Below are 27,210 nucleotides of genomic sequence, written 5' to 3' on the forward strand. Positions count from 1 at the left end.
TGTGGGACCCAAAAAGTATAATAAATTATACATTCATCACTTTCCAGTTCCACAGTGAAAATGGAGAATTTTTTTTCTCTCCCAAAATTGTGGAAGGGAAACCAACATTAATAATCTAAGCAGAGGTAAGCAACAGCACATGCTGTAGTTTAGTTTTGTATTTATTCCTTTTGTGTTTCATCTAAAGTTTTCATAGGTATAGCCTTAGAACTTCAGGACTCCAGAGAAACATTCATTTGAAAGTGAACTAGCATGTGCAATACTTTAATGCACCTTTATTGATGCAGAAAATACTGTTAAGGTCCTCACTGACTTGTTATAAAACAACTAACATTTAAGTAATGAGTAACCCAGAGGATTTTTAACAGGTATTCCTAGTGCTGCAATTGTAGCTAAACTCATGAGATTTAACGTGTTCGTAAAAATAAATAGGGAGCTGTCTAGCATTCAGGAGATCTCACCTTCTACGTCATTCTCAGAACTTGTCTCACTGAAGCTTTTCCATCGTTCCTTAGCTCTAGATAAGAAAATTTCATAGAGTTCTGCAAGAAAAGAAAACAGAAATAAGAGAAGAAAGGCACCCCTGAAAGACAAAAGCATGCTAGGTATTTTTGGCTTTGTTTTTCTTGCTTTGTTTCATCTTACCATGAAGGTGGGGAGGGTTTTTGCTTTTACTTGGTTAGTAGTAACTACTGGAATACAGTTTTATAGTATGCACTGTATTATACCTTCTGTGGTGAACATTCCAATTACAGGAAGAAAGTCATGTCTTAAAATCATCCAGATTTTTACCTCATGTATGTGTTAGTACAATTCCGGTTCAAACTGGGATTTCATTGGTTATGGAATAAAACAATTTCCCTTTCCACACCCCCAAGAAAGTACAACTACGAAGTCTCAATTTTAAACATCAACGTTAAATTGGGGTGGGGGATCTGCACCTTAACCCTAACAAGACTTAAATGTTTTTATAAGCAGATTTTAAACCTTACTTTTATAAGTTACCAGGCTATGACTGTCCAATTATAAATATACCGAAACACGTGCTTCTAAGCAAATACATCCCAAGTTTCAACCAACTAATACGTATAATCTGTTAAGGCATACCAGGAGTGATATTTAACTCGTTTCCCACAGCTAGACTCCAAACCTTCCCACGTACACTTGGTGGTAATCCCTGCCACCACAGCTCTCGAACTCTTCGAGTAGCACGCCTAGAATAGGGATGCAGGAGGGGAGGGAAAAGCAAGCATATATTACACATCTTGTTTTATGAAATTACTGGGCAACTTACAAGCAAAATAACATACTATTTCCCAAATTAAAATTCAGGGATCTCTGCTTATGTTAAATCCCCATTAGAAAAACAAAACTTTAAGCTCCCAAAAAGCACATTTCATGTTGCTCTGTAATGACCTCTTACTAAAAAGAACTTCTTGACAAAACAGAAACGAAAAGGAAAGTACAGTTCCTCAGGTTCCAGAGGAGAAACAAGCTACACTTGCCTCATTTACACAACAAAACTTCACTTACATGCCTTCCCAGTTAGGTAGTATTTCATTGACCCAAATCACCATAGCACTAGCAATATTCTCTTCTTGCTTAAAACGCTCTCTCATTATTTTTTTCCTTTTATGTGCTTCTTTAATTTCTGTTAAGCAAAACACATCAAAAATTGTTAGTATACATAAATTGTTAGATAAATCATTCAAATTATCCAATTATTTTGTGTCTGAAAGATCAAGGGTAAACTACAGTTGCACATGAACTATCCAGTACTGTTTCTGATAACTGTAGGTAAACAAAAGTAATTCTATAGAAAAGCTAGGCATTATAAAAACAAGTGAGATAAAAACGTAACGGTTACCACGTTCCACTCTGAAAAGTTACAATTACAAAAAGCAATACAGCTACAACAAACGTGGAACTAACATTTCTATATCAGATATGCCCAGTTTGCGTTTTGCTTCACCTACCAAATATGAAGGTAATGTCCAATGGGTAGACCTATTCAGTAAGGATGAGCAGACTTACACCACTCTTCAGAACAATTAAACAGGAGTAAGGCAAGAGTATTTTGTTAGAAATAGATTGTCTGTAGGTGCCTCTTTATTAAAATAGCTAAAAAGGACAGAGCTTTGCCATCACTGAAAAATCATTCTGAAGTTGCAAGACGTTTTCTATTTCTGCATGCATTAGATAGATCAAAAAAGTAAACTTGTCATCCCTAATAAACTTATAGGGCCGAACAGCTTCTTTAAGGTGTATGGTTTTTTTTAAGCTTTGTGTGTAGCAATAGTTAATTTAATGAATACTAGGGCACACATACATACACCATTACACATGGTTGGCCTTTCAAAAGTGCAGTTGGAGTGTATAGCCAACAGATGACACCTTACAAGACTTCACTCTTCTCTTGTAGCGTGCATATGTTGTCATATGCCTTGGATTTCTCATTACATCTTTCAGAGTAAGCTGCTACAGATCTATATAGCAGCTCAATGAGTTCAGAAGCTTATATCCTACTAACAACAGACCAAGTAAAACACGCAGCATGAACTCTTAAAATAGCTTATTGCCTGAATACTAGTCATGAGAACACAGAAGTCCTTTCAACAAACTACTCATTGATTGACATAGCACCAAATGCTACAGATACATTTAATTTAAAAAGTAGATCTAGGAGGAGCAGAAAGGTTCACATAAGTACAGCTGATTGGTAAAACAAGGTTTTCATCTGTATTCACACTGTAATTGATATCAAATTCCTGGAAAAAAAATAATCTTTAAGCAGTCAGCTTTAGTATATTTTGGTTCTCAGTGAAAACTGTAGCAACATTGCTTGAAAAAGGAGCCTGAGTATAATGAGCATAGAGAAAGTTTCTAGCTGATCACATTACACAAGTAGTTTAAAAAAAAATCAAGTTTCTACTTAAAAATTAAGGAAAGTTAAATTGTGTTCTGAACCCAGTTACATTCACTGTGCTAGAACAGGAAACAAATTGAGAATTGAGTTTGATTTTAAGTTGTGTGTACGTGGGTACCAGAAAATACCCTGAATATTAAATTAGGTTGTTCTCTACCTACTAGCATGCAAGCCAGAACTTATTTTTGCTGTACAGTTAAATACAGTTATAGCAGTTACTTGCAGTTAACATACCTCGTTTCTTTGCCTCTGCCACCATTTCATCATATTCTTGTCGGTGACGTAAAGCCTCCTCCACTGATTTGGCAGGAAGATTTCTGAAAACAAGTTGTTCCTGAATTCAATACACACAAGTGACATTCTGAACCATTTCAAAACAAGTTTTAGTTTGGCTTCTCTGTAAGGTGAGCTCTGGGGTTGTCACACTATCAGTGTTTCAGTAACTGCAGTGGAAGACTGCTATTTATGCACAACTACCAGATGTTTACTGCTTCTGTTCATTTCCTGTAGTGTACCCCAGGGCATGACCAGAAGACAAGAAACTAGCACGCTATCTTAAGTCACTGTGACATAGCCAAGATCTCCAATTTTCCATCTTTTTCCTTTCAACTTACATTAAACCACTGCCAGAAAAGTTTTTCTTACTCATCTGTCACCAGTCTCTGAAGTTTTTATTTGTTGAACATCTGAAATGAAGTCCAAATGAAATTTGCTTGAAGTGATAAAAGGGAAATACTGATATTCCTTATGAAATTATTCTGATACATTTTTGTACATGAATATTTTAGTCATTAAATATACCTACATGTCAATTCTGCATTTATTCACACAAGAACTGTGATTACGTATTTTCAGTGATATGTACAGCTTTTTATTAATTACAGTTAGGCCCATAAAATTCACAATAGAAGACAGGTTTACCAAAGGAAGAAAAGATAGATCCCATTCATGTCAGACCTAAAATTAAGGATGCTTGCTACAGAACTGGCTGTTAGCCAGCTTCAAATTTGTTTTTCCTTTTTTTTTTTGGCTGCAGTGATCCCCCGAATTTGCAAATACACACTTCCTACTGACCATGCAGGATCATTCCAAAACAAAACAGAACCCATTGTTTGGTCCCAATCTCTTACCCAATCTCTGTTCTACTTTGGTTCAAAATAAGCAGGAGACAGTTCTGTTATTTTAACATGCAAAAAAAGTTTCCCTACTTTTAAACAAGCAGAACAGATTGTTTTCTTAGAACTTCCAATGGAACTGAGAGTAGAATTTATTTTCAAGAATGACACTTCTGGCAATGTGCTATATTCTTGGGACAGCAGTCAAATTTGAAACAAGTAGAAGTGTCATTCTTAAAAATATCCGTAAGTTTGTAAAACTGTAAAATTTTGAAAGTATCGAAACATATCAGAAAGCCAGTTACTGTATGCCTTATTCTACCCAAACATTAAAGTAAATAACATTTACAAAATCTTACAGTAATCTGTACCTTTGTTCAAGATATTTCTGTCTTAGCACTGAGTGTGGTTATACACCACTTGAGAGAATCTCCACGGAAACACTTCAGTGCTATACACTCTACTTTCCATTTCCTAATTGAAATTGGTTAAAACAAACACTTAACAGTGCCACCACAAGTTTTCTCAGGGTGCCATTTGAAAGCTTTGATCTATTTGCTTTCTTCACAGCTTCTGTTCCTAGTCAGCAGGTCCTCCTCTTTCCTTCAAATTGCTAAAGACAGCATAGTAGCTGAACGTACTGCCCATTTTATTACTAATTTTTCATTATTATTCTTATTTGTACTTAATGAAGTTTTTGTTGCATCTACAGGTGCTGTTTTGTTGCCTTCAGCTGTAGATTTAAGAAGCCAAGGAAAAATAACAGGAACATGGGCAAAGAACTGTTTCAGTGAACTCTGTCTTGGTAGCAACAAATCAGTTAACTATGCTGGCATAGTACCTTCCTGTCATAAATGCTGAAAGCTCATTTTTTATTTCTTGAGTTTCAAAGGCAATTCTTTCCACTTCTGCAGTTACTTACCTAATACTTTTTCTTTGTTTTGTTAATACACTTCTCTGGTAAGCTATCTCCAAATTCACAAAAGTGACAGCTGCAATTGTGAAGTCTTTCCTACTGGTCTAGGAAATAAGTTTCCAGAATGGGGGAGTTGACACAGGGAAGAAATCCCTACAAGTATTCAGTAGTTTTCCTGATTAAGGGTGCATACAACACTGTCAAAATCAGCTGTGATACGCAGCATATAACTGACCAGTGGTCCCATTATGGTAAGAAAGAATTTCTCATATAGACTGTTGTATATTTGCAGGTTCTTCTGGAGGTACTTGTTAGTTTATTATCTGGCATGGAAAAATACAGATACTTTTGTATAAGAATTATAAGAGTTAGCTTATCGGAAACATATCTAACAAATTCAGTCATCATCACTTCCACAGAAGAATCATACTTACGCTGGTCGATCCTCCAGAATCAATGCAGTAGTTGAAAGTGGTTCAAATTCAATGTTTTTACGTCTTGCTGATGGGGGTGGAGGCTTACACATTCTTCCTGTCCGTGCTTCATATTCCTAAACAACATTATTGATAAAAATTAAATTGACTTTCAGACTCCCTTCTAATCTGTAAGCATATTACCTGTATAGCACTTAATGTTATATGTAAATATTATTTAATAACACAAGGAGCTAACATTACAAGGTTGAATTTATTTATAGCAAGACAATGCAGTTTTCCAGAACTGCCAAACAAAAATGAATGAGAAAACAGTTTCTTGTATCAATTTAACATTTGATCTATTCTTGTTCAATATTACTACAGAGCATCCAAGGATCAGTTATAGTTAGGAAATCTGCATAATCTTCCCATACAAATTACCAAGCAAAAACATTTAAGTAATCTGTGAAGTTGAGAAAAAAAACACTAACCAAGAAAGTGTGTGTTCCCATTTCTTTCAATTCTAGCCCCTCTTGGGATGTGGTATCCCCTCGAATTTTTGCAGCCTTTAGCAAGACCATTGAATCTTTGTTATCCAGTACTAGGTACTCAATGGCAATACAACAATATTTATCATTAGTCTGTTTCACATAATTTCACTCTCAGAAGTTAAAACATACAATCTTAGAAATAGTTAAGAGCCTTTAATACACAGATGATTCTGAAAAAGAAAGAATACCATTCTATTTTCCGCATCAAAACAGAAATATGATGCACTCTTTAGGAAAAAGGCTTGTCAGAGGCAGATGAAAGCCTTAAATCTTACATATTGCCTCTTTTATAGGCTCTGTAAATGAAAGTTTACTGCCAAGTTACTGAGGAACACATTCTTAAAGTTCAGCAAATATAAAGTTATCTGTGAGAGGACTTTCAACTTGTTCCCAATCAAAGGGTAGGCATGGATGCTAGATACTGGTTTCTCTGCAATTCTTACACATGCTAGAATTCAATCAGAATATTAAGAGCTGAAAAATCGCCTTCAAGAGAACAAATTCAAGATACTTTAGTAATGTATTTTCAAAGTCACACAATTTTCAAAGATTAAACACAGCCAAATGAGCTTGCAGAAGCTTTTTTTTCCTCCTTCCCCTCAACACAGTTCGTTCTTGTACATCTGTTGCTTTAGGAACTGTGTAAGTAAATTCAGTCTCAGATTAACCAAAATATCTTAGGTTGGTTAAGTTACCAAGAATAAAAATCGATCAGTTACTAGTTAGGTCATATCTTCTCAATCAAACAATCTTCTCTAAAACCTGCTCACAAATGAACCTTACACCTAACAGAGCTTCTCATATGCATTAGTTCTCCCAGGGTCAGACAGAGGACTTTGCACATTCAGTGTTCATTGCAGCATTATAGAAACATAGCTGACAATTTTAAAGCTATTATTTAGCTTAAATATTCAGTGCACAGTTGGAGTCCATGAATTTAAATGAGAAAATACTTCTTACAAAAGTGACAACACAGCCTCAGATTTCTAGACAAGACACTGTTTGCCCAGTACTAAGGTCACTAAGTTTTCTGCTCAGCCTCCTTTATCCTACCCATTTTAATGATCTCTGACAGGACTTCTGCTCTTCCACATTGGGCACAATCCATGAAGTGGTCCAAAAATCTCAAAGTCACGTTAATCTCACCTCAAGAGGAAGTTACCATACCAATGAATCAGTGAGGCTGGATACCTCTGGGTATTGCCTAGTCCAGCCTCCCTGCCCAAAGCAAGGTTGTGTGGGGTCTTGTCCAGCCAGGTACTAAGTGTCCAACCTCTATTTCTGAGTCTGAAGACTCTGCTCTTGCTAGGCAGAGGATACAGCACCCAGTATTCCCAAGTGGTTTCCCATCCAAGGGCTAGCCAGGCCCACTCCATTAGCACGTTCACAGTGTATTATATGCCACTATACTATTCAGATCTCAGGAGTTATCCGGGCTTCTGACACCTTTCAGTTTCTAGTCTGTGGGAGTCAGAAGAACAATAGCTTAATGGATAAGAAAAGGCAATTACACCTCCACAAAACAAAAGCTAAAGAATAGTTGGAAACATTCTCAATTCCCCCCCCCTTCAAGTCTTTAGCTAGCTTTCCAGCTATCTACACAGCTATTAACCTCTGTCTCATACCCCACCCCACAGCAGTGCGTCAAATAACTTCTTTTTAGTGCCCTGAGAAGAGAGGCGCAAGCCTATCTATTTCAACTAGAGAAGTTCTGTCACTTTTCGAAGAAGAGCCCCAGTGCATACCTTGATAGCTGTGCTATCATTTATACATACATTCACACTAAAACATGAATTATTTGTAAATGATTATTTTAAAGTTATTAGACAGCTCTTCTTTAATACAATTTTGTTCTAAATATTTCTAGGTGTCTGGCCAAGAATAGGATATATAAATTTCCTAAGACATATCTATTCCTGTCCTGAAGAGCAATTCCTAAGACAACTTTCAATTGAAAACAATATGCAACCAATATCATTAGGCACATTCAAACAGGCATCTTGAACTGGACATGCAGAAGTGTTAGAGCTCTACTGTAATGTACAGAAGCACAAGAAAAAATAGTAAACCCAAAATATATTGTATGAATGAATATACATATTTAAGAGCCTAAAATGTTTTCGTCCCACCTAAAACCATAAGACACTGTGTGTACTCTTGGCATGATTTACACCTCAGGCTACCCTTACATATTCTTGATTAGGAATGACAAGACCCCTGGTCAGCACCCAGGCTGCATACTGAAGAACCAGGCCCAAACTGCTGGAGGACAGTAGCAGGGAAGTCTATCAAACTCTTGGTTGAATTTCTGAGTTACACTTTCCAGTACTTTGTAAAAAGAGCAACAAAATCAAGTTAATTTAGCAGTCAGAGATGAGGAAACTCAGATGATACCAACGTTTTGGGCATTTTAATTCCTACACACCCAATTTGTATGCAAGTTAAATAAAAAGCACCAGGAAGACAGATACTAGAAATGAAGCCACTCTCACCTTTATTACAGACAACACATTTGAATGGTGCCAATGCCTTTGGCTGTCATACATACTAAGAACTGATAAGCTGTTCCCAAAGCAGAGACAGGTAAAAAAAGAAAAATCTTCATAGGGATTTCCACAAAAGGCAGAACTCATTATCAGACTGTGCTTCTGGAAGTAAGGACACTTCACTTTAAAAAGAGTATTTTTTTTTGCAGACTGTGAAAACTATAAGCATTGCTGGCTTGGACTCTTTCTAGTAATGAAATAGCTTCAAGCTCAAACTGTCATGGCTGCACATTCCCCAAGAAGAAATATACTCCAAAAGTATCAGAGAAGACATTTCTTGCTCAAGAAACCTATGCTCTATGAAACTTACTTGAGGATTAGATCCAAGAACCATCAGACATGCATAGAACTCGTTAATTTGTGCAACTAATATATCCATTTTTTTCCTGGAATATGCCTCTCACATTTTGTGTTACTAGACTTAAAGATTCCAATAGCCACTTGATGCAGGATCTGAAATTGGCACTGTCAGCTTGAGCTGATGCAGATTTTCACCTCATAACATGTGAGCAAGTACTCTTCCATAAAAAGGTAAAAATTCAATTTAAAGCATTTGACAAGACAGGGGCTTAAGGTGCAGGACACATACCAGAGGGCAGAACTGTTGACAGCTAATATTCAAGAATTGAAAGACCTTTTTACATAATAAAAATAACTTTGGAAGTGTCAGTTTGGAAGTATAATAATGTTTTAGGAAGTTTTGTTCCTAAAAATTCTTTATTGCAGCATATCTGGCATTTATTAAAAGTTACTGAACATTTCACAATCTCAAAATAGATGAAACAAATCTCTGCTTTAATAGAAAGTAAGAACTTATCTCCTTATTAATGCTGGAACTGCATCCTCTTATCTACTAAGAATCATAAACCTGCAAACAGGCTGAAAGTATTTTTTCCTGAGGAAAAAAAAAGCCATGACAACATAAGACCACTTTGATATATGAACAGACTGGTATTTCCAGTATTTATTCCCACAGAAATACAGATAAGCCTATTAACCTACAGACAGGTAACAGGTAAATGGGTCAGGACAAGACTTTTGCTTACGAAACTGCCTTTGTGCTTAAGATAAAGATCTCAAATTTTTTTTTTTTTTAAGTAGTCTCTTAGGAGGGTACGCTGCATCATCCTAGTAAAACTGATACTGAATTTAGGTAAGGAGAACTTCCGCTTAATGAATAAGGACTCCCTCCTACACCCCAGCCCCCCCCCCCCAAGTTAAGTGTTAAAATTGGTGCACTAGAACTGACTACAAGGTGCTTAAAACCAAAATGGTGCTTACAGTCATCACTGAAAGATTCTGAGAATCATAAACTAGACTTTTTTATAGACCTTAGAAAGCCAAATGCCATCAGGACAGATAGTGCATTCGTTCCTAACTTGCAGGTTATATAGGAAGAACCTATATTGAAACAGGGAAAAATGCTAATCTTCACGCAGTCGGAGAAAACAACCAGATATATACAAATGCATTTCTAGGTCAGCCTTCCAAAGTAATGTCATCCGTCTCCAATCTTTAACTTACTGTTTTTCCCTCAATTGAATTTTTCACAGTTTGCATCAAGTTTCATCTCATTGCTTACAAAAAAAAAGATGAAACCACAGGCTTCTGGGCCCAGTGAAGAAGTGATGAAAGTGCCTGGACCATGTAACGTGAACCACAGGCATCACATATCCACTAGCAGTCACATTACTGCTCTGTTTCGTGAAGCCAGAGTAACAAATCCACAGAATAAAAAGAGTGAACTTGTACTATTCCAGTTAACATAGGGTATAGGATTACTTAAAAGTTTTCGATGTAACAGACATATGCACTGGACCAATTTCAGAAGCATGCCAGTCACAGCAAAAGGAAGACATAACAGCATATAACACAGGAGTTTCAATAGCTGCACTTCCAGTGCAGCTTTTCTACATTTCCAGTTTTATATTGGAAAGAATGATTAAAAGCATCTGGGATTCTGAACTGCCACTGTTAATAGCTTGTGTGACTTAGATAGGAAAAATATGATTCTAGGATATCAATTTTCCAAGCTAACATAAGGTGTTATAAAAATATTACAAATTAAGCCATTTTAACAACTTTTACCATTAAGCAAGCAGGCACAGCAAACATAGGTAATGCTAGAAGTTGACAGTAATTTACTTTACCTCCTGCTATTCAAGAACATGCACTATGTTAATAAACAATACTCTATCACTTTAAGTTGTTAGTGAGATTCACGTGTGAAACTTTTTTTTACTAATGGTATCTAATGAGTTGATGGTTAGTGCCATAAAATATTCATGCTACTGTGAAAATGTGATGTTTGTTCTATTTTTAATGAGTACTACATTGTCCCATGCATGGCATTGAATACGACTAGAAAAAAACATTAAATTCCATACCCCTGTGTTTAATAGACTGAGAGCAGATATTGACGCAAGACTGCCAGAACTGTCATCCTAATGAGAAAAACAGAAGCAAAGCCTTAGTGAATAAATGAAGGAAAAGACCATTATAAAATAGCAACATGCAAGCCAAAGTTTAAATTCAAACTGAGTATAAACATCTATATGTGAAGAATCAGATGCAGCTGTTCCTCCTCTTTCCACAGGGCTCAAAGTTCACAAAAATGCATACAAAGACTTTACACTTGACCAAGATGTGTATAGACTCCCACTAGAGTATTTTTCTATTTTAAGTGAAGTTCTTTACTTTCTACAATCAGCACCTTTTCCCAATGGGAGATCTTTTTCCATAGTACTTTTCTCAAGTGAATGACAGAATATATTCTTTGATATACCGTTCCTCCCTAGACCACACCACCCATAAACATTACAGTTGTTTAAATGCTACCCTTGGCAGGGGCATTGTGAGAAAGAAAAGCACAAAACACCATCTAGGCTGACACTCCAAAAAATGAATCACGAAGACTTTGCTTTCCTTCAGCTTCTTAGACTGCATTTCATACCCAACTGGATCCTCACCTATAAACTCGTTAGCTTTATAGGATTTCTACATCAATCATTTGGGTTTTTCTATTTAGCATGAGAGAGCAGACTTCATTAAACTGCACCACAGCATACATTGGGCCTTTACATCCCCACCTTCCCCCTGCCATATCGTGGCCAGTATTTCTAAACTGAAAGCTCAGAAGTGAGCTACAGCCTCACAGATGAGCTGATGAGAACCAGAATACAGGGACAAGGCTGTAAAACAGTCACTTGAATTACACAGGACAGATGTAAAACTCTAAATAACAACTTTGAAACCACAGCATATTTGATTCAGGTGATCTGGCAAAAGCATGCCCAGCTACAGGTATTCATTCTAGGCTAAACTCAATTTTCTAATAGAAAAATCCAAGCTTAAAAAGAGTGCCTAAAAACAGACAGCTGTTCCTTGTAAGCATTATATTACAGTACCAGAAAGAAATGTTTATTATGATTTCAGTGTTATTTCTGAAATATCTGTCCTGTTCTTATACCCTACATACCCCAGACAAAAAGAAAACACACAGAACCCCCACAAATTTCAAAGGATTTCCTCTCCCTTGCCACATTGTCTCCTTTTCAGTACTGAAAAGCCATACCAGCCTCAGAAGAATAAAGCTTATATAAAAGAAAGAAACAAAAGCGTACATGAAAGACACCACACCTTCACCACTAGAAAGGATCTTTTTGCTAATTTCTATTCTTTTGGAATTTGATATAGCCTGCCTGAATGACGACTTTACTATCAGTGCACCTCCAGTTCACCAGCACGTCTGCTTACCTCACAAAATCTCAATTCTTAGGAGGAGAAAAAAATAATTTTTTTAAAATCTGTGTCACCCTTTGCTAAAGAAATTGGAAGCCCAATAGAGGGTGAGACATCCTGTCAAAAAGCAGAACCAAAAGTTCTCCTTGACAAGCTTTCCTTGTCAAAAAGCTGGTTAAGTCTTTTAGGAGGAGCTGGATGTCCTTTATGCAAACAAGGAAAGGCATTTGTCTCACTGAGGTCCTACCAGCTTCATTACCATTTTATGGACAACATAATCATTGCCCAAGCCTAAAATACTGGGGAAGGTCTTTGAAACTTTTAAACACAAGTGTTTTACCTGTAGTACAGCATTTCACTGACTACACGTAGGACTCTGGAAAGATGACAGACATTTCTTGAGAAGCTCACCACAGCCTTCTCACTGCTACCAGCATACAAACTGTTATTCAAGTGTTACATGTTTCTAGCAAGACTTAACACCACTTTTATTGTCTGTCCTGTTTTCAAGGCAGTTTGTTACTAATGTATTTCTACACGTATCTGCTAAGCAGGGAGAGTTCTTACCTCTTTCTTTCCAGCAGTATGTGCTGAACGAGCCAGCATGACCTCTATCTAGGTAAGAATCTACTTAAGGAACTCTCATGGAAAAGCTTCCAGCACTGTATTTACCTACTTCTTTCAGATATTCAATTTTTAGATTTGTTGACAAACACACTGTCACATACACTTTTTAAGCATTAAGAGCTTAATGCAGTTTAAATTGAAGCCATAAAGACTGGAGTGATGAGTTATATAGCAAGTCAGAAATCCTGGGCCTTATGAAGACTGCTTCAAAATGCCTGTGCTCCTCCAAGGGGAACCTCAGATGGTTCTTGTCCCTGGGAGACCAAGGGAGTTCTGCTGATTGAGTGCAATTTCACCATTAGATTTCAGACAGGAGATAACGACACTGGAAAAATATGCAAGTGAAGACAGTTTATTAGCTCTCAAGTACAGTACTTTTTAAATTATTTTAAGATATCTGAGCAACCCAAAAGTAGTATTTTCAGATGTTAAAAGAGTGACCCAGTCATCTAAATCAGAGTTAGTATTTAATTGTCTAAAATTAATACCTTCCATCTTGTATACAAGGTGGAAAAGCTTTTGGAAAAGATGATTTTACTTCACTTCTGAAAAAGCAATTAATTCCGAGTCACTGCAAGCTTCTCTGTTGTGTCAGATTTGAGTAGAACATCCTCCCCTCTCTCCCCCAACCCTCATTCATTTAAGGCTGGGCTGTCACTGGCAGTACTTTGTTAAAACTGTTGATAAAGTGACTTATTTCACTTCTGTTTGTCTTGGAAGACAAACATTAACATTCTTTGAGTTTAATTTGGACATATCAGAAACAAAATCACACAACTTTATCTGAATTAATAAAAATATTCGATAGTGCTTTAATAAAAACAAGAGCGTAACTACATGACCTGATATACAGAATCATTTTGATCACGAACACAAACATCTTTTCTTTAACCATAAGGACAGAAAATTAAGTTGAGTTTGCTTTTTAAGCAAAACTTGCACTTCAGTTAGTACACACCACCCCACAAATCATTTTCTGCCTTAAACGCTGCTATTTCAGCAGTGTAATTTAAAGCAGATTTCTGTACAGACTGAAAAGAATTTACCCAGCTGATCATTAATGACCACATACTCCTCATAATGGCCAGTTTTATTAGCTGCAGTTCATGAAAAAAGGCACACTTCCTAAAAGCATCACATGCATTTGTCATTTGCAATCCTAAGGAGCTGCTATTTTCCCTTTTTAAAAAACAGCGAAGGAAGGAAGCCCAGAGGAGGGAGATGTCCAGCAAAAAAAAAAGAGTTGGCCTCAATCACATCCTGCCTGGGCAGCTCTAAATCCAAGGAGAGCCGGGCGTGCCAGCAGCTGCGAGCTGGGAGACGCAGCTGCCAAGAACTTTCAACCTCTGACCCAGTTTGAGCTAGAGCATCTCGCCCAAAGCATGCTGATGGCAGCACAGCTGCGGGGGACTCTGCCATCTCCCAAAACAGGCAAGCCCTGCAGCTTGCTGCAGGCAGGGTATTTATCATCATCTACATATGCTATGAAACTTGCAGAGAAATTTACAGTCATATTCATTAGACAGTCTCAAGGCAGAACTGGCTAGCATCATTGTCTGAAAAATGCCTGAAACGGTATCCCAAATTAAGTTTCCAGATTTTCTGGGAAGTTATTCAAGATACTAGAATCACCACCCGACTTCTTCGCAGAGGCATATATAGCAATATCTAGTTGATAGACAGTGACTGTGAGCCATAAATACTCATTTAAATGCTACTATCAATTTACTTTAAAATCCTCACCAAAACAGAAAACAAAGGAGGCTCCTACCAACCAGGATGGAAAGATGGAAATTTAAGACTAACATTAAAAAGGCTCGTCACTTATCAAGCAGCAGCATTGAGCAAAATATTCAAAGTTAAATATTTAAGTTTAAGATTTTCAAAGGCTGGAAGAATCCCGATGCATTAAACTTTATTTAAATAAATACTCACAATATCAAGGTTTTTTCTTGTTTTAAAAAAGAAATGTAGTCTTAATCAATTTCTTACTGAAATTTTCAATTTTCCCGGAAGCAAAACAATTACTATCACATAGCACTTCTGCAGTACCACAGGCTATAGCTCAAGGGGCTCATAGTAGATTCCCAGAGCAGACCATCTGCCCTCTGCCAAAGCACTGTCACACCACTCACTGAAGAAGTGATGCTAGATGAGCTGGAGGAGGTAGACCAAAGATCTTAACCCATAAAGGAGAATAAAGCAAACAAATGCTGAGTTTAGTCAAAAGAGATTTCAAGTAGGGTGAGCCAAGCTAAAATATTCAGACCAACCTGACCCAAAACAAAGTGTTTATTTTACCTGTCTTCTCTATCTCTTCACTCAGAGAGGCATGGATGGGCATGTGGGACATGGAAAACTATTTCTCCCCTTCAAGTGTTTTTACAACCCTAAGCATCATGAATGTTAAAGTATTGACAGCATACACATTCCCAAAAAAAACACACAAAACACACACACCCCCAAGAATTTTAGGTTAACTTTGTTTTAGAATGGCATGTGGGCTCTACCACCTTTTGGACCATAGGTATACAAGGATGCATTTTTGTTTCTTGTTTTATGAATAGGAAAATCCTTTGAACTACAAGATTGGTAGAAAGCTATGATATAAGCATTACCCTTAACCAGAAGGCTCTCCTTTTATGAATTAAGATTTTCCTGTCATGATTTAATTTTCCTGCAAAAGGGCTTCTTAGGACCTCACCTTGCATCTGAGGGATACTGACTCATTACTCATTCTCCTTAACCAAAGGTTTAGCCACACCGCCTCAAAGCTGGCCACCAGCATCAGCAAAGTCAATGAGCTTTGTGTTCAACCACAGAGAATGCCATAGCTGTGCAGGAACTGCTAGAATTTCTGCCATAAATAAACAGCCATAAAAACCCTCCTCTCAGGCAGCTTACCTACTGCTTAAACCCATTCTACTTGAATGGCCATACATTACAAACTTATTTTACACAGGCTGGTAAACCATCAGCAGCCATTGTTCTGACTACAGATGGCTAAAAAAAACTTGGGAAATAAATCTGTTATTTTAGTTCAGCTCACACTCGAACCCCTGACTTCAATTTAGCAAGTTAACATAGAAGCCTGCAGAGGCACTGAAGGGGGGGCGGGTGCCTCACCTACATTCCTTTCAGTCGCATCTCCTTAATAGTGAGGAACTTAATCTAGGGACCTCAGTCAGCCATTCAAAAGCGCAGATTCTATTTTCCACTGATCTTCAATAATGAAACGTGCTTATATTCATTCTAGCCCACTGCCAGATCAGGAAATCTGAATAGTTTTGAGAAAAAAATGCCTCTTCTTCAAAGGCACGCACAAGAAGCTATATTGTTGATTTTAAACACACATGTAAGACATTTGATATAAGTGAAATATGAAGACATTGAGTCACCTCTCAATTTAAGAATCAAGTTCTCAGGCATTGTAGACTTAACTCTGTGCAGAATATACACCAATTTGCACCCCCCTTTCGTAATGAGGAATTTTAGACCTTGATGCTTTATGTAAAGACCATGCATGGTTTGTTGAAATTAGAATTTCAAATATTAGACATTACTGACACACCAATCAAGATTATATAAATCCAACACTGATCCTAATCTGGCAACCATTATAACTCAAACCACATGACTAATCTCTAGGACCAACTCAATCACGAGTAAAGACAATACACCGTTTTAAGATTTTCTGCCACTTCAGAGAAGTTAAAAAAAATGGCAATACTACAGTTTAAAAGGAAACCAGTAACTAAGAAACAACAGGATAAAAAAATAAATATTTCTGCTGATTATGACTTGTCTGTCAAACAAACGTCTTCATTACTAGAAAATGGGAAGCAGATGACTGGTAAGCATTGTGCATATTCTCCATTGGGACGGATGAGACATCTGGATTTTTTTGCACAGTATTTTCATAGCACAAAACCAACAGCATTCATCTGCAAGTAAACTATGAGCACCTGCCCTCTTTCCCACCCAAAATAGAAAAACATCTCAATAAGTAGTATTTGAAAGTGTTGAAAAAGTATCCAGTTTAATTCAGAGTAAACAGCACTTGCTGCAATCTCATCATTTCCTTATTTTCCTACATTTCATTGTGTGACAACTCCCATTACATTTATGTCCTTCAAAAAGAACCTCTTATTTTTCACTTTAGTTGCTCCCAAAAGGCCCTCTTCACCATGAAACTCTTTTTAGAAGATGGTTGAACACTGCTTTATTCACAGCCATTTGCACCTGCCAAACACATCAGCTCATGTGGAATTTAAGAGAGGAGATGAAGCAAAAGCAGCCCAAGAGATTCAAGTTACTGTTTTCACCAGCACAAGGGACACTCATATTTCTTAGGCCAACAAATCTTTCAACTTTAGTATGGTACGTTAATATTAGAAATATTATCAATTACTCATCTTTAAAGACTGAGGTCTTTTTTATATATATATTATTATTTCAGCAAATCAAAGACATAGTCCACAGGAATGAATATTTAGAAGTGATGCAGTGGTACAACTTGGTATTAGGGGACAGAAAATTGAATCGCTTTTCTGTAGAACCCCAGTAAATCCCAAATAAGTTCAACTTACACTGCTACAACTATTCTGAAACAAAAATACCCTAGTAAGCTTAAAAACTTAAGTGAAAGATTACATGTTTCAGAGTTCTATGCAGTTTATCACCAGTTACCAACACAGCAAGTCTTACAGGCCAGAAACGAGGACTACAGCAAGGTCAATTAGATCCAAAAAAATCAGTTTTGTAACACTGCCGTAGTCAAGAATGCTTTAAGAGGATACATTTTACTAAATTAATACCTAGCCTGAAGAAAAACTGAATATACAAGCATAACTATGGTTTTATTGCACAAACCAGGCACAAGTAACTCAGAACTGAACCTCAAAGGAAGACTAGAATATTTCGCAATCACTCTACCATAAAAAATATTTAACATGTTAAATGAGGCAACATTTTATGGAAAATTAATAGAAGTGCTACTGTTTTGATCTAAACAGTTTGAACAGTTTTTAAACACATCAACCTTTTATTAGCACTGAGGCGTACAGAGGAACATAATAGACAGTCATAAAATTCAAACTCTTTTCTCAGTAGCTCTATCCTTGTACTCTATGACCATATGGACTATGGCTATGGACTCTATGACCATATAGTAGTGATGCGGAGATGACTGCAATACTTGTGTGTTAATTCCTACAAGTTTTATGTCTAGACTTGTGTGATGTTTACTCACCTGCTGAATTATTTTGGAATCTTTCGGAAGGTTTTCCCTGGGGGGTACTTTTCCAAACAACTTCCAACCAGGAGCACTTTGGACAGCAGGTTTGAGTTCCTTTGTCCTTTTAGTGAAAAAGTTTCTGAAAAAGAGGAGGGTTTTCTTTTTGTTTATTGTAAGTACGTCATAAGTTATATTTGTACCCACTTACAGCTTAAACTGATTTCACCATTGCAGAGATTTACTGCTCAGCAAACACAATGTGCTACCTCAGTTTTCTCTTTAAAGTCATTAATTTGAAGTGAAGCAGCTTTCATTACAGGTGCTTTGATGCTAATATATTTGTACTTAACATTCAGTTTTACCTTGGAATTCCAAGGTACTCCGTGCAACAGTAATACTGGACATTTCCTCAAGTGTAAGTTAGGAGCATTCAGCAGCTCTGACTTTTGTTTGGAGTTTACCAAGCTATTTGGAGATTGAAAAGAAAACAGCTGGAAGTCTCTGTGCAACATACAGATTTAAAAAAGAAATGGGGAACTACTATTTCCGCTAACATTTTCCACAAACTTTGTTAAACATTTTCAAAAGCTGAAGATCAAGAAAGACAGGAAACACACACAAAGCTTCAGTTTCACAGATATTCTTTGCCAGTCCCTAAAGCAATTACACTCAGGCAGATGACTGCATTGCTTCACAGAAAGCCATCAGTCAAAAGTTCATACGAGCTACCTTATTTTTTCCCTCCTCTGTTTGAGGTCCTACTCCAAGATTCTTCCTGATATGCTTTATCTAACTTACACTGCATGTCTCTTCCTCTTTTGTTTTCTTCTACCCACTGCTTTCTAAAATACTTGCCTGCTGTTTCAGGCCTCTAACAGTGGTTTTAATTCAGTTTGCTAAGCACACAATATTTTGTTCATTTGTTCAGAAGCGTATAAAGTTAACGTTATTAAAAAACTCAGCCAAGAGGCTCTTAAATATGCTCAAGTTAAATTCAACCTCATTGAAGACATTAACCCGCAGCAGGACAAGAGTTGACTTCTGACTAAACAATAAACAGGATCAGTCTGAACACAAATACACACCCCATGTTATCACTGCAAAGCACTACAGAAGCTCTAGAGGACATCCTGCTCCACAGGGCTACTAAAAAGCTGGTCGAGTGCTCAAAGGATCATCAGGAAAACAAGCCAGACAAAGTATTCTGTAGGCCAACAAGACACTAAATAGTATGCTACAGCCTTATCCTGAAATCCAAACTACTACAGTGGCTGACTTCGGACTTAACAGGAGAAGACGCTTGTCCGAAATGCAAGTGCACAAGAAGACACAGCCTGAGTACTATTTTTGAAATACAAAATAGCTCACGCATCCCGGCTTCTGCAACAGCAATACTGTTCAGTCCCTGCACATAGTATGGGATACTGCCAGGACTACCCAATAGCTCAGCCTCACTGCTCCTAGCACTTGTAGAAGCTGGAAGATGTAAGCCTTAACACTGATGGCAATCTATCACCGTATCAAAGCTGTTTTATGATTAACCAGGAAGCTGGTAGATTTAAAATGAAAAAATGTGTAAACATACAGAAGGTTGTCCCTAATATTTCTGTGCAAAAGGTTAAGGCACACTTGTGGCTCTTGAGACTTGATTTTAAGAAAAAACAACCATAACATTAAGACAAGCCTTACAGAATAGTCCTCACCTCAATAAATCTTGGGCTTTTTTTTTTTTAAATACACACATTCATTGGTGTACTGAATTAAGCAAAGGCTTGTTTTGCTTTTTATGAATGCACAAGTGAAAAGATACAATTGTATTTAGAGCCAGATTTCCATTAAAGTCTGCTTCTTCTGAAGGCAAAAAAGCTGATCAAGCTTTGTATCATTTGTTAGAATAAGCCTCCCATAGGAATTCTAATCCAAGAGTAATTAATGAGAGGTTTACAAATAAGCTTTGCTTAACTTAGGATGGAAGGACACTTTTAATACATTGCTTTGGCAGCTAACAGTATCACATCTGATGTGCCGTTGACAACAGTAAAGCCTTACAAAAGGCCTGTTTAATGAACAGCATCTGTGAACGCTTACAAATTGCATTCACTGAATTGCAGGAAGTGTACTAGATTTGATATATTTGTTGCTGCTTAGAATATTCATGAGCTTCACTGATCCCAGAAAAAAGTCAACCAGAAATTAGCAATTCGTAATGAATCTCAAAATCCATTTGAAAACTTCAAAATTCCTTTGAAAATAAATCTACACTTTAGAACTGAGCAATGCTTTGCTGGAAAGGGATAGAGGCATTAAATTAGCTCACTAAATTACGCTCTAGTTTACAAAAGCCCACTGAAAGTCACAAGTTTTTCTCCCTTCTAGTTTTATGTAGCCACAATGTAGTACACAGAAACACTCTCAAGCAATCCTCTGAAAAACATTGCAGTAGGCGCACTGAAGAGCATGGAAAGTAACAGAAACATGAAAAGCCACAGAATAAAAACTCATTACTATCACCTGTCAAGAAATCTATGCTTAGCATTGTTTGGGCTACACTAAACAAAACCCACGGGCTCTCACAATCACACAGCTAAAACACCCGAAGTGACAGCAACAAGTGGCAGTTCTTCCTTCCTGAAGGACGCTGCTGGAAGTGCTCCTGCCTGTGCCCACCACACTTTGTGCCAGAGCTCCCGTACCAACGGGATGCTAACGCAGAGATGCTCCTACAGGTGGCATTCACGTTGTGTTCTAGTAATGTAATTGCTTGTTTCCACACTGCTTTTCTCTTTCAAGTCATTTTTCTTGCTAAGATAAGTTAGTGAAGTCTGAATGCAGACCAAACGTCATTTTGCTACAGTTCTTACAAAATCACATATGCTTATCTTCCCTCCCTACAACTCTGTGTGCCAGTAATAACAGGCTACGAGTATTTCACAGCTTTGTGCATCCCATCAAAACCTGAAGTTGCTTTCCTGCCCACTCCAAACACACAGCCTTGTGTTTCCAATCTGAACTTTGAGTCCGAAAGGAGCCTGTCAGAAGAACCACCACAGAGAACAGGTCTGGTGTTGATGAGTGATAGTACTATACTATTGGAAGCAATTAACTTCATTTTTCAATTCCCGTTTGAGTCCAGCATTCCTAACAGTAACCCTAAGAAAGCATTCACAAGCCTTTAGTCCTCTAGCTTACATCTAACAAGACGTAGGTTCCGACTCCCCCCTTCACTCCCACCACAAAACCACAACCTGTAGCCTTTACGCCCATGCACTAAGCAGCACTGGAAAGTGCCAACCACAGCAGGGTTAGTCCTTAAATGCCCACAGAAGCAAGGAAGCTGCTTGGTAGCCCAGGTATTCTGACCAGTTAGAGAAGCAGGAGGTGGTAATTGTATTCAAACCACAAAGAAAACAGCAAAATGCAGCTAAGTTGCAAGGTAGGAAATGGAAACGCAGCCCTTGTGTGTGTAACCTACTCTGCATTGTTCAAGTACTTCCAGCGTGATTGCGCAGAAAAACACCTCAACTGCTGAGTCAGTTTAGTGACGCAATTTCAACCAGATTTTAAGAATGCAGAGCAGCCAAAGTACACAGGTACCCCAACAAGGCTTTGCCTCCTCCCCACTGAAGGAAAGGTTGCAGCATCATTCTTCTACTTGTATCAGAGAATGAAATCACCAGAACTCCAACTAGGGAAACACTGAGAAAACAAGATCTGAAAGCCACAAGAACCAAAGGAAGCGAGGGCTGATCACATTTTCCTTTTTAATGAGTGCCCTAATACCTAATGGTGAACACTGAATACAACAACTGTCTCGTATTAAATCCAGGGAAGACAGACACCAACAGGAAAGAATCAGCATCACATCAAGTCATCAAGAGCTTCCCCACTCCTGCCAACATAACTTTTCCTCTCAGAATCATAAAGGCTTAATAGAGGAAAACCAGCATGAAGTTAATGCTGCAAACGAGCAACACCCTGTTTGACTACAAACAGTTCAGGGTTTTGCTTTGTGGTTTTGCTTTTGGTTTGCCTTTTAAAAAAACTATAATTAAAAAGATACAGTTAAAAACCCTGGAAAGCTGCTTTACTCTGCAATACATTAAGAAATCCAGTAACTCCAATAAAATCCCCAGATGAGTAAAAGAAATATGAAGTAACAAGTCAAACTCATAAAAAACTGTTTATGTACTATGATAAAACTGATTTTGCACCTCCACAAAGAACATTTCTGCTTGTGTACACTGTTTTTGCTCCATTCCTATGTTAATTTTTAAATAAGCTTTGTAGATATACAAAATAGGTCTGTTTGAAATCTGAATTAGCTGAAAGAAACTGATTAGGAAGCTACTTGATTAGGAAGCTACTTATGTACCCAATAATGCTTATCCAGATAGCTGCATCAGTGAGGAGTCAGAAGAGATATCCCAGGAATTGTTACAGACTTTTTTTTTTTTACCCATATAGCATTAAATTAATAGTTTTGACTTAAAGCCGTATTTTCAGAATGGTCTGCACAAGTTCTGAAGACCCCTGCAAGCCTACAACTCCCTATTCTTTCATGGCTATAATTGAAAACATGAACTACTACATTCACATGTTTTTTACCATGTATAAAACACAAGAGCTGGTTAAGAACACAACAGGTTTTTCTTCATATTCAACCTCATCCAGTCTATTAAGGTTTTATTTGCAGAAGTTTGGACATAACAGCATAAAAACATTACCTGCCTATAAACGACTAGCTCTATGCTTTAAACAAAACTTTTCAATAATTTACATACAGAAACAAATGCAACTCAACTAAGCATAAATAATGAATCATTAAAATGAAATAAAACCTTCTTGGTTAGCTACTTGTTGGTCTGCAGGCTTTGTAAAAGTAGGATTCTATTTCTACATTTTACACTGTTTATATACAGTGCACAATTTGTAGGAATTGATGAAGTGCCCCAAAAAGGTCCACAATATGTCCTAGACCACCCAGCAGGGTGTCACTGCTTTCCTGCTACGATAGATTTAAATTTTTGCAACACTATCCAGCTGCTACCTGCTCACTTTCAAATGCTCTGAAGTGTTTTCTCACATTGTTATGTCTGGGAAAGTCCCATGGGCATAAAAAAAATTAAGAGCAAACACCACCTACCTTACAAATACACTTTTCAATTAATCCTTTACTCTCCCATGTCAACCTTACTCTGTGTTAGATTCAGCAATCGGTTAACATGCAAGTGTTTTCAGACTTAGAATTCCTAACGTGGAGATTTAGAACAAAACAACTCACCAATAAATGTAGTACTTACTGAAACTAAAAGTGTGGAACATATAATAACTTAAAACAGCATGAGCCTATTCCAGTCCAGTGTATATAGACAATTGTTCCAAGCACAAGTTGCTAATCTCTGCCTATACTGGAGGAGAGGGGACCAAACCAATTTTACGGTTCGCATCCTCCACCACTTTGCTACAAGGAGAAGCAAGTAACCAGCTTCTCTTCACATTCTGTTATCTCCAAATAGATTCATTTCAGGATGGTGCTAGTTTCAGCAACTTTCAGCAGCATAAAGCTCTCCTCTTTTCAAACCAAGACAATCCAAGAAGTTTCCCAAACCACCTTCTCCAAAGGAACTTCAGTGTTTGCATCTGTAATACTCAAAAAACAGCCTTCAGTACTATACAAATGAGTTCTTGGTTCCTCTCTTCTTCCCTCAAAAAATTAAAGAAACCAGAAATGCTAAACAGGGAGATATGCATCTTCCAACAAGACCAAGCTTGTAGTTTGTTTGTGTGTGGTGTTTTTGTTTGGTTGGATTTTGTTGTTTTAAACATAGCGATGACATTCCTATTGATATTACTGGTAAACTAAAGCCTCAGCTAAGATTAGGTAAACCTGAAACCCAATGAATGGCCACGGAGTAGCTGCAAAGGGCGGAGGGGTAGAGAAGGAGGTTCCTGACCTCGGAGTAGACACCAAGATTAAGGGAATTGTTGTGGGACTGCACTGAAGAGACTAAGTTAGGAAGAGCTTGAGCAGTACGGCTGATCTAAGTATTGCCAGTCCTAAAGTGGCTTCACAAATTCTGGTGGCAGAACAGTTTTACTACAGGTACACAAACACGTGGAAAGCTTTAAGAGCTGGAAGTGTTTAGCAGCATTACAGAACACCCTGTCCAGCACACTTACTGGCAAACAGCACTTTAACAGTCTAAACGGTGCTCCTAACAAAGAGCTGTTGCACAGGCCTGCTGTCAGACAGTGGGCTCACGTACTGAGAAACGTACGTACACAAGCAGACACGTGCAAGGTAACTGATTAAATTTCAGGATGCTCAAGTACAAACAGAGTAAAGGAAGACTATCAACACAGTCTCGCATTTACTTTTCCAAGTGAAATAGCAAAACAGAGCTCCGTGCCAAGGCACTGTATCATCTTCCCATTTAACCAGGCACTTCAGCAGCTCTTTTGACACTACACCAGACTCCATGGTCAATTTTTTTTTACAACAACCAAATGCCACTTGCTCATGGAGCCTAACGCCAAATCCTGGATCACTGGGCTGCAATAAGTGGAGAAGTGACCACCTGACTGCTTATGGCCTGCTGTTTCCTGCGTGGCCCAGAACACGTACTCCTGCCAAGTCACAGGTGGGCAACCAGCAACATGAACAAAACAGCGTGAGGGGAACCAGAGCCCTTTCCCGCACCCACAGGATGACAGAGCTGTTTCAGCTCCGCTGAGGGGAAGCCCGCCTCTCCTCCTTGCACCAGTGACATCCAATGTTTTCTCTCCTGTCTTCATCCCCAGAGTCTCCATACTTTACAAGTCAGTTCAACTCATCTCACAGAAAGCCACCCGAGCTTTTCACTCCCTAGCTCCGTGAGCTACAGCAGCTCACAGGATCAAATAAGTACCAGAAGCAGGGAAGAGGCATTCCCTTTGTTTCCTGACAACAAATTCTGAAATCAGTTCACCAAGATGTCTCATGCAAGTACAACCTAATGAGGCAAACTACCTAAAACTGTTCTTGCTGTGACTCATTTCCAGTTAAGACAGAAGTCAGCAGCTTTATCATCACCACAGTCACTAAAGTCTAAATGCTCTATACAATATACATTTTCAAGACAAAGGTGAGAAAGATCCCAAGCGTTTGACAGAGCCCACAGATCAGTGAACTAAGTTCAAACAGGACAGTTACTTGATGACTGCCCCATGAGCTCACAGTGCCTACTGCTGCAACCAGCCTGGTTAAGCCTCAGTCATGAGTCTTCCCTTCAGGTCCTAGAGACAGTGCCCGTTGATTACCAGATTGTGCAGTGCAGTACTACAACACACTACTGTGAATTGCAGCCGATAAACATACCAGGTATCTAACATGGTTAGCGATTTCACAATATATCCAATGTCACTGCTTTCATGATAAGTCACAGAAGTATTAAAAAAGCAAGAACACATTTTAGATCTGTTATACTTCTGATGTTAACACGCAGGAGACTTTCAGTTTTGCCTGATGCCTGTTTTACAAAGATACTCCTCAATCTACCACTCAGCTGCCTACAGAACATGAGGAACAGCAGCAAGCAACCCGCACAACTCCTAAAGCTTGTAACAAGCTAGAGATACTTTGTGCTCTGCAATCTGCACTGCTTCTAATTTCACAGCTACAAGATCACCCAGATACCTTTGGTATCTGATGGCCTGTTTACTTCTTATAGGATTCTGGCATCCAGCATATAAACAGCCTCATTAATGCACAGCAGCAGGACAGACAAGATCCTACATTAACGGTTGTATTGGGCAACTGCAGCAGCACAGAGAGGACTGAGCTTGCCGGGGCTGAGACCCAGCCCTGCTGCAGAAAGGAGAGGAGCTGGCATCAGCAGCTTGGTGTGCTGCTCCTGCAGCACCAGCAGGATGTGACAAGTACCATCACCATTCTCCTGGAGCACCTTCCTCAGTACATCAAACCAGACTTCAGTGATGGAGGTGGCAGCAGCAGCAAGCCTGGTTTTCTGCAGCTCTAGCAGATGGAGAAGGGCTACATAGAGGTTTTGTTACTCTCTGCATCTCTGGCCTCTTTTCTCATTTAATCCTGCTCCAGACAGTCACTTAGTTTGTCTATTCCTACCACTGGCCTTCAGGTTTGTTTAGATCTTTAGATCAACACAACTCCCCCAGGGGAGGGGAGCTAACAAGGCACTTGATTACACAACCTGATCAGGAAAGACTTTCATTTACCTGAGAGCACATTAAATAACAGTTTCCAATACAACAATGGAAGTTGAACGTGACTTCTTAAATAAAGGAGTACCTTGGTGGAGAGTGAAAAAAATGGCCAGGAGCTTCCTCCCAGAGGCTACAGGTGTTATTTTCAGTCTCGAGATAAGAAAGGAGGACAGGAAATTGAGAACACTTGCCTGAGTGCTTAGCCCTCAGAAGTTCTAGAGAAATAAACTCAGCTACGACCAAAACCTAGCTTTCTACTAATTGAAGTCAGAAATTCATGCATACACTGCCCATCTACCTCCCACACTGCTACCCCAGTGCGCAGCCAGGAGTCACATGCTCTGCAGTCACTCATTCTGCCCAGCCTGCACTCGAAAACCTGTAGGATCTTTATATTCAAGTCCTCTCAGTCTCAGAGAAATTTGACAAACGCAGCCAGCAGGCTAGAGTATTACAGACCAGGCAGTATCTGCCTAAGCTTCACTTCCCTAGGAAGCGATACCAAAAAGCCTGAGAAGCACAGCAGCATCATGACCCCAAAGAAGCTTAAGGCAATACCTACCACCCAACCTAACAACAGACCTGCCTCTTCCCAGCTGAAGGACAAACACCACCACTAAGGGATAAAAAAGGGCTGGGTTCACATGATAAGCACTTCAGCAATTCCCAGAAACTGAATACAGGGATAACTATTTCCTCATCCATGTGAATAAAATGTGATCAAAAACCTTTAATTCCTCTTGCTGTCTTAAACAGTCAAGACAAAGTATCCTAATAACCGAACAGTCTGAAGAGTACAAGCATAAAAGTGACTTCAGGAAAAATCCTATTAGGATTATACAACTCCCAGTGCAAATAGCTGTACCTGCACAGAATATTACACTGTCTACCAAAGACAGCAGAGAAATAGCTAATA

At 38.4% G+C, this 27,210-nt stretch overlaps 1 protein-coding gene across 2 annotated transcripts in view; it reads right to left on the reverse strand.

The window, feature by feature from the left end:
* Window positions 1–27,210, reverse strand: part of TBC1D12 (TBC1 domain family member 12) — a 41,688-nt gene that overhangs the window by 8,769 nt on the left and 5,709 nt on the right. The window contains exons 2-8 of one of the 2 annotated variants that reach the window (XM_035543220.2): window positions 18,090–18,213; window positions 10,858–10,914; window positions 5,392–5,507; window positions 3,161–3,243; window positions 1,534–1,651; window positions 1,108–1,214; window positions 462–542 (exon numbers count right to left, since the gene is read on the reverse strand). In XM_035543220.2, the coding sequence (XP_035399113.1) occupies window positions 462–542; window positions 1,108–1,214; window positions 1,534–1,651; window positions 3,161–3,243; window positions 5,392–5,507; window positions 10,858–10,914; window positions 18,090–18,213 (686 nt within the window). The remainder of the gene's footprint in view (window positions 1–461; window positions 543–1,107; window positions 1,215–1,533; window positions 1,652–3,160; window positions 3,244–5,391; window positions 5,508–10,857; window positions 10,915–18,089; window positions 18,214–27,210) is intronic. The other variant, XM_035543228.2, reaches the window with a different exon arrangement.

Source organism: Cygnus atratus, chromosome 7 (assembly GCF_013377495.2).
Source record: "Cygnus atratus isolate AKBS03 ecotype Queensland, Australia chromosome 7, CAtr_DNAZoo_HiC_assembly, whole genome shotgun sequence".
NCBI classification, from domain to species: domain Eukaryota; kingdom Metazoa; phylum Chordata; class Aves; order Anseriformes; family Anatidae; genus Cygnus; species Cygnus atratus.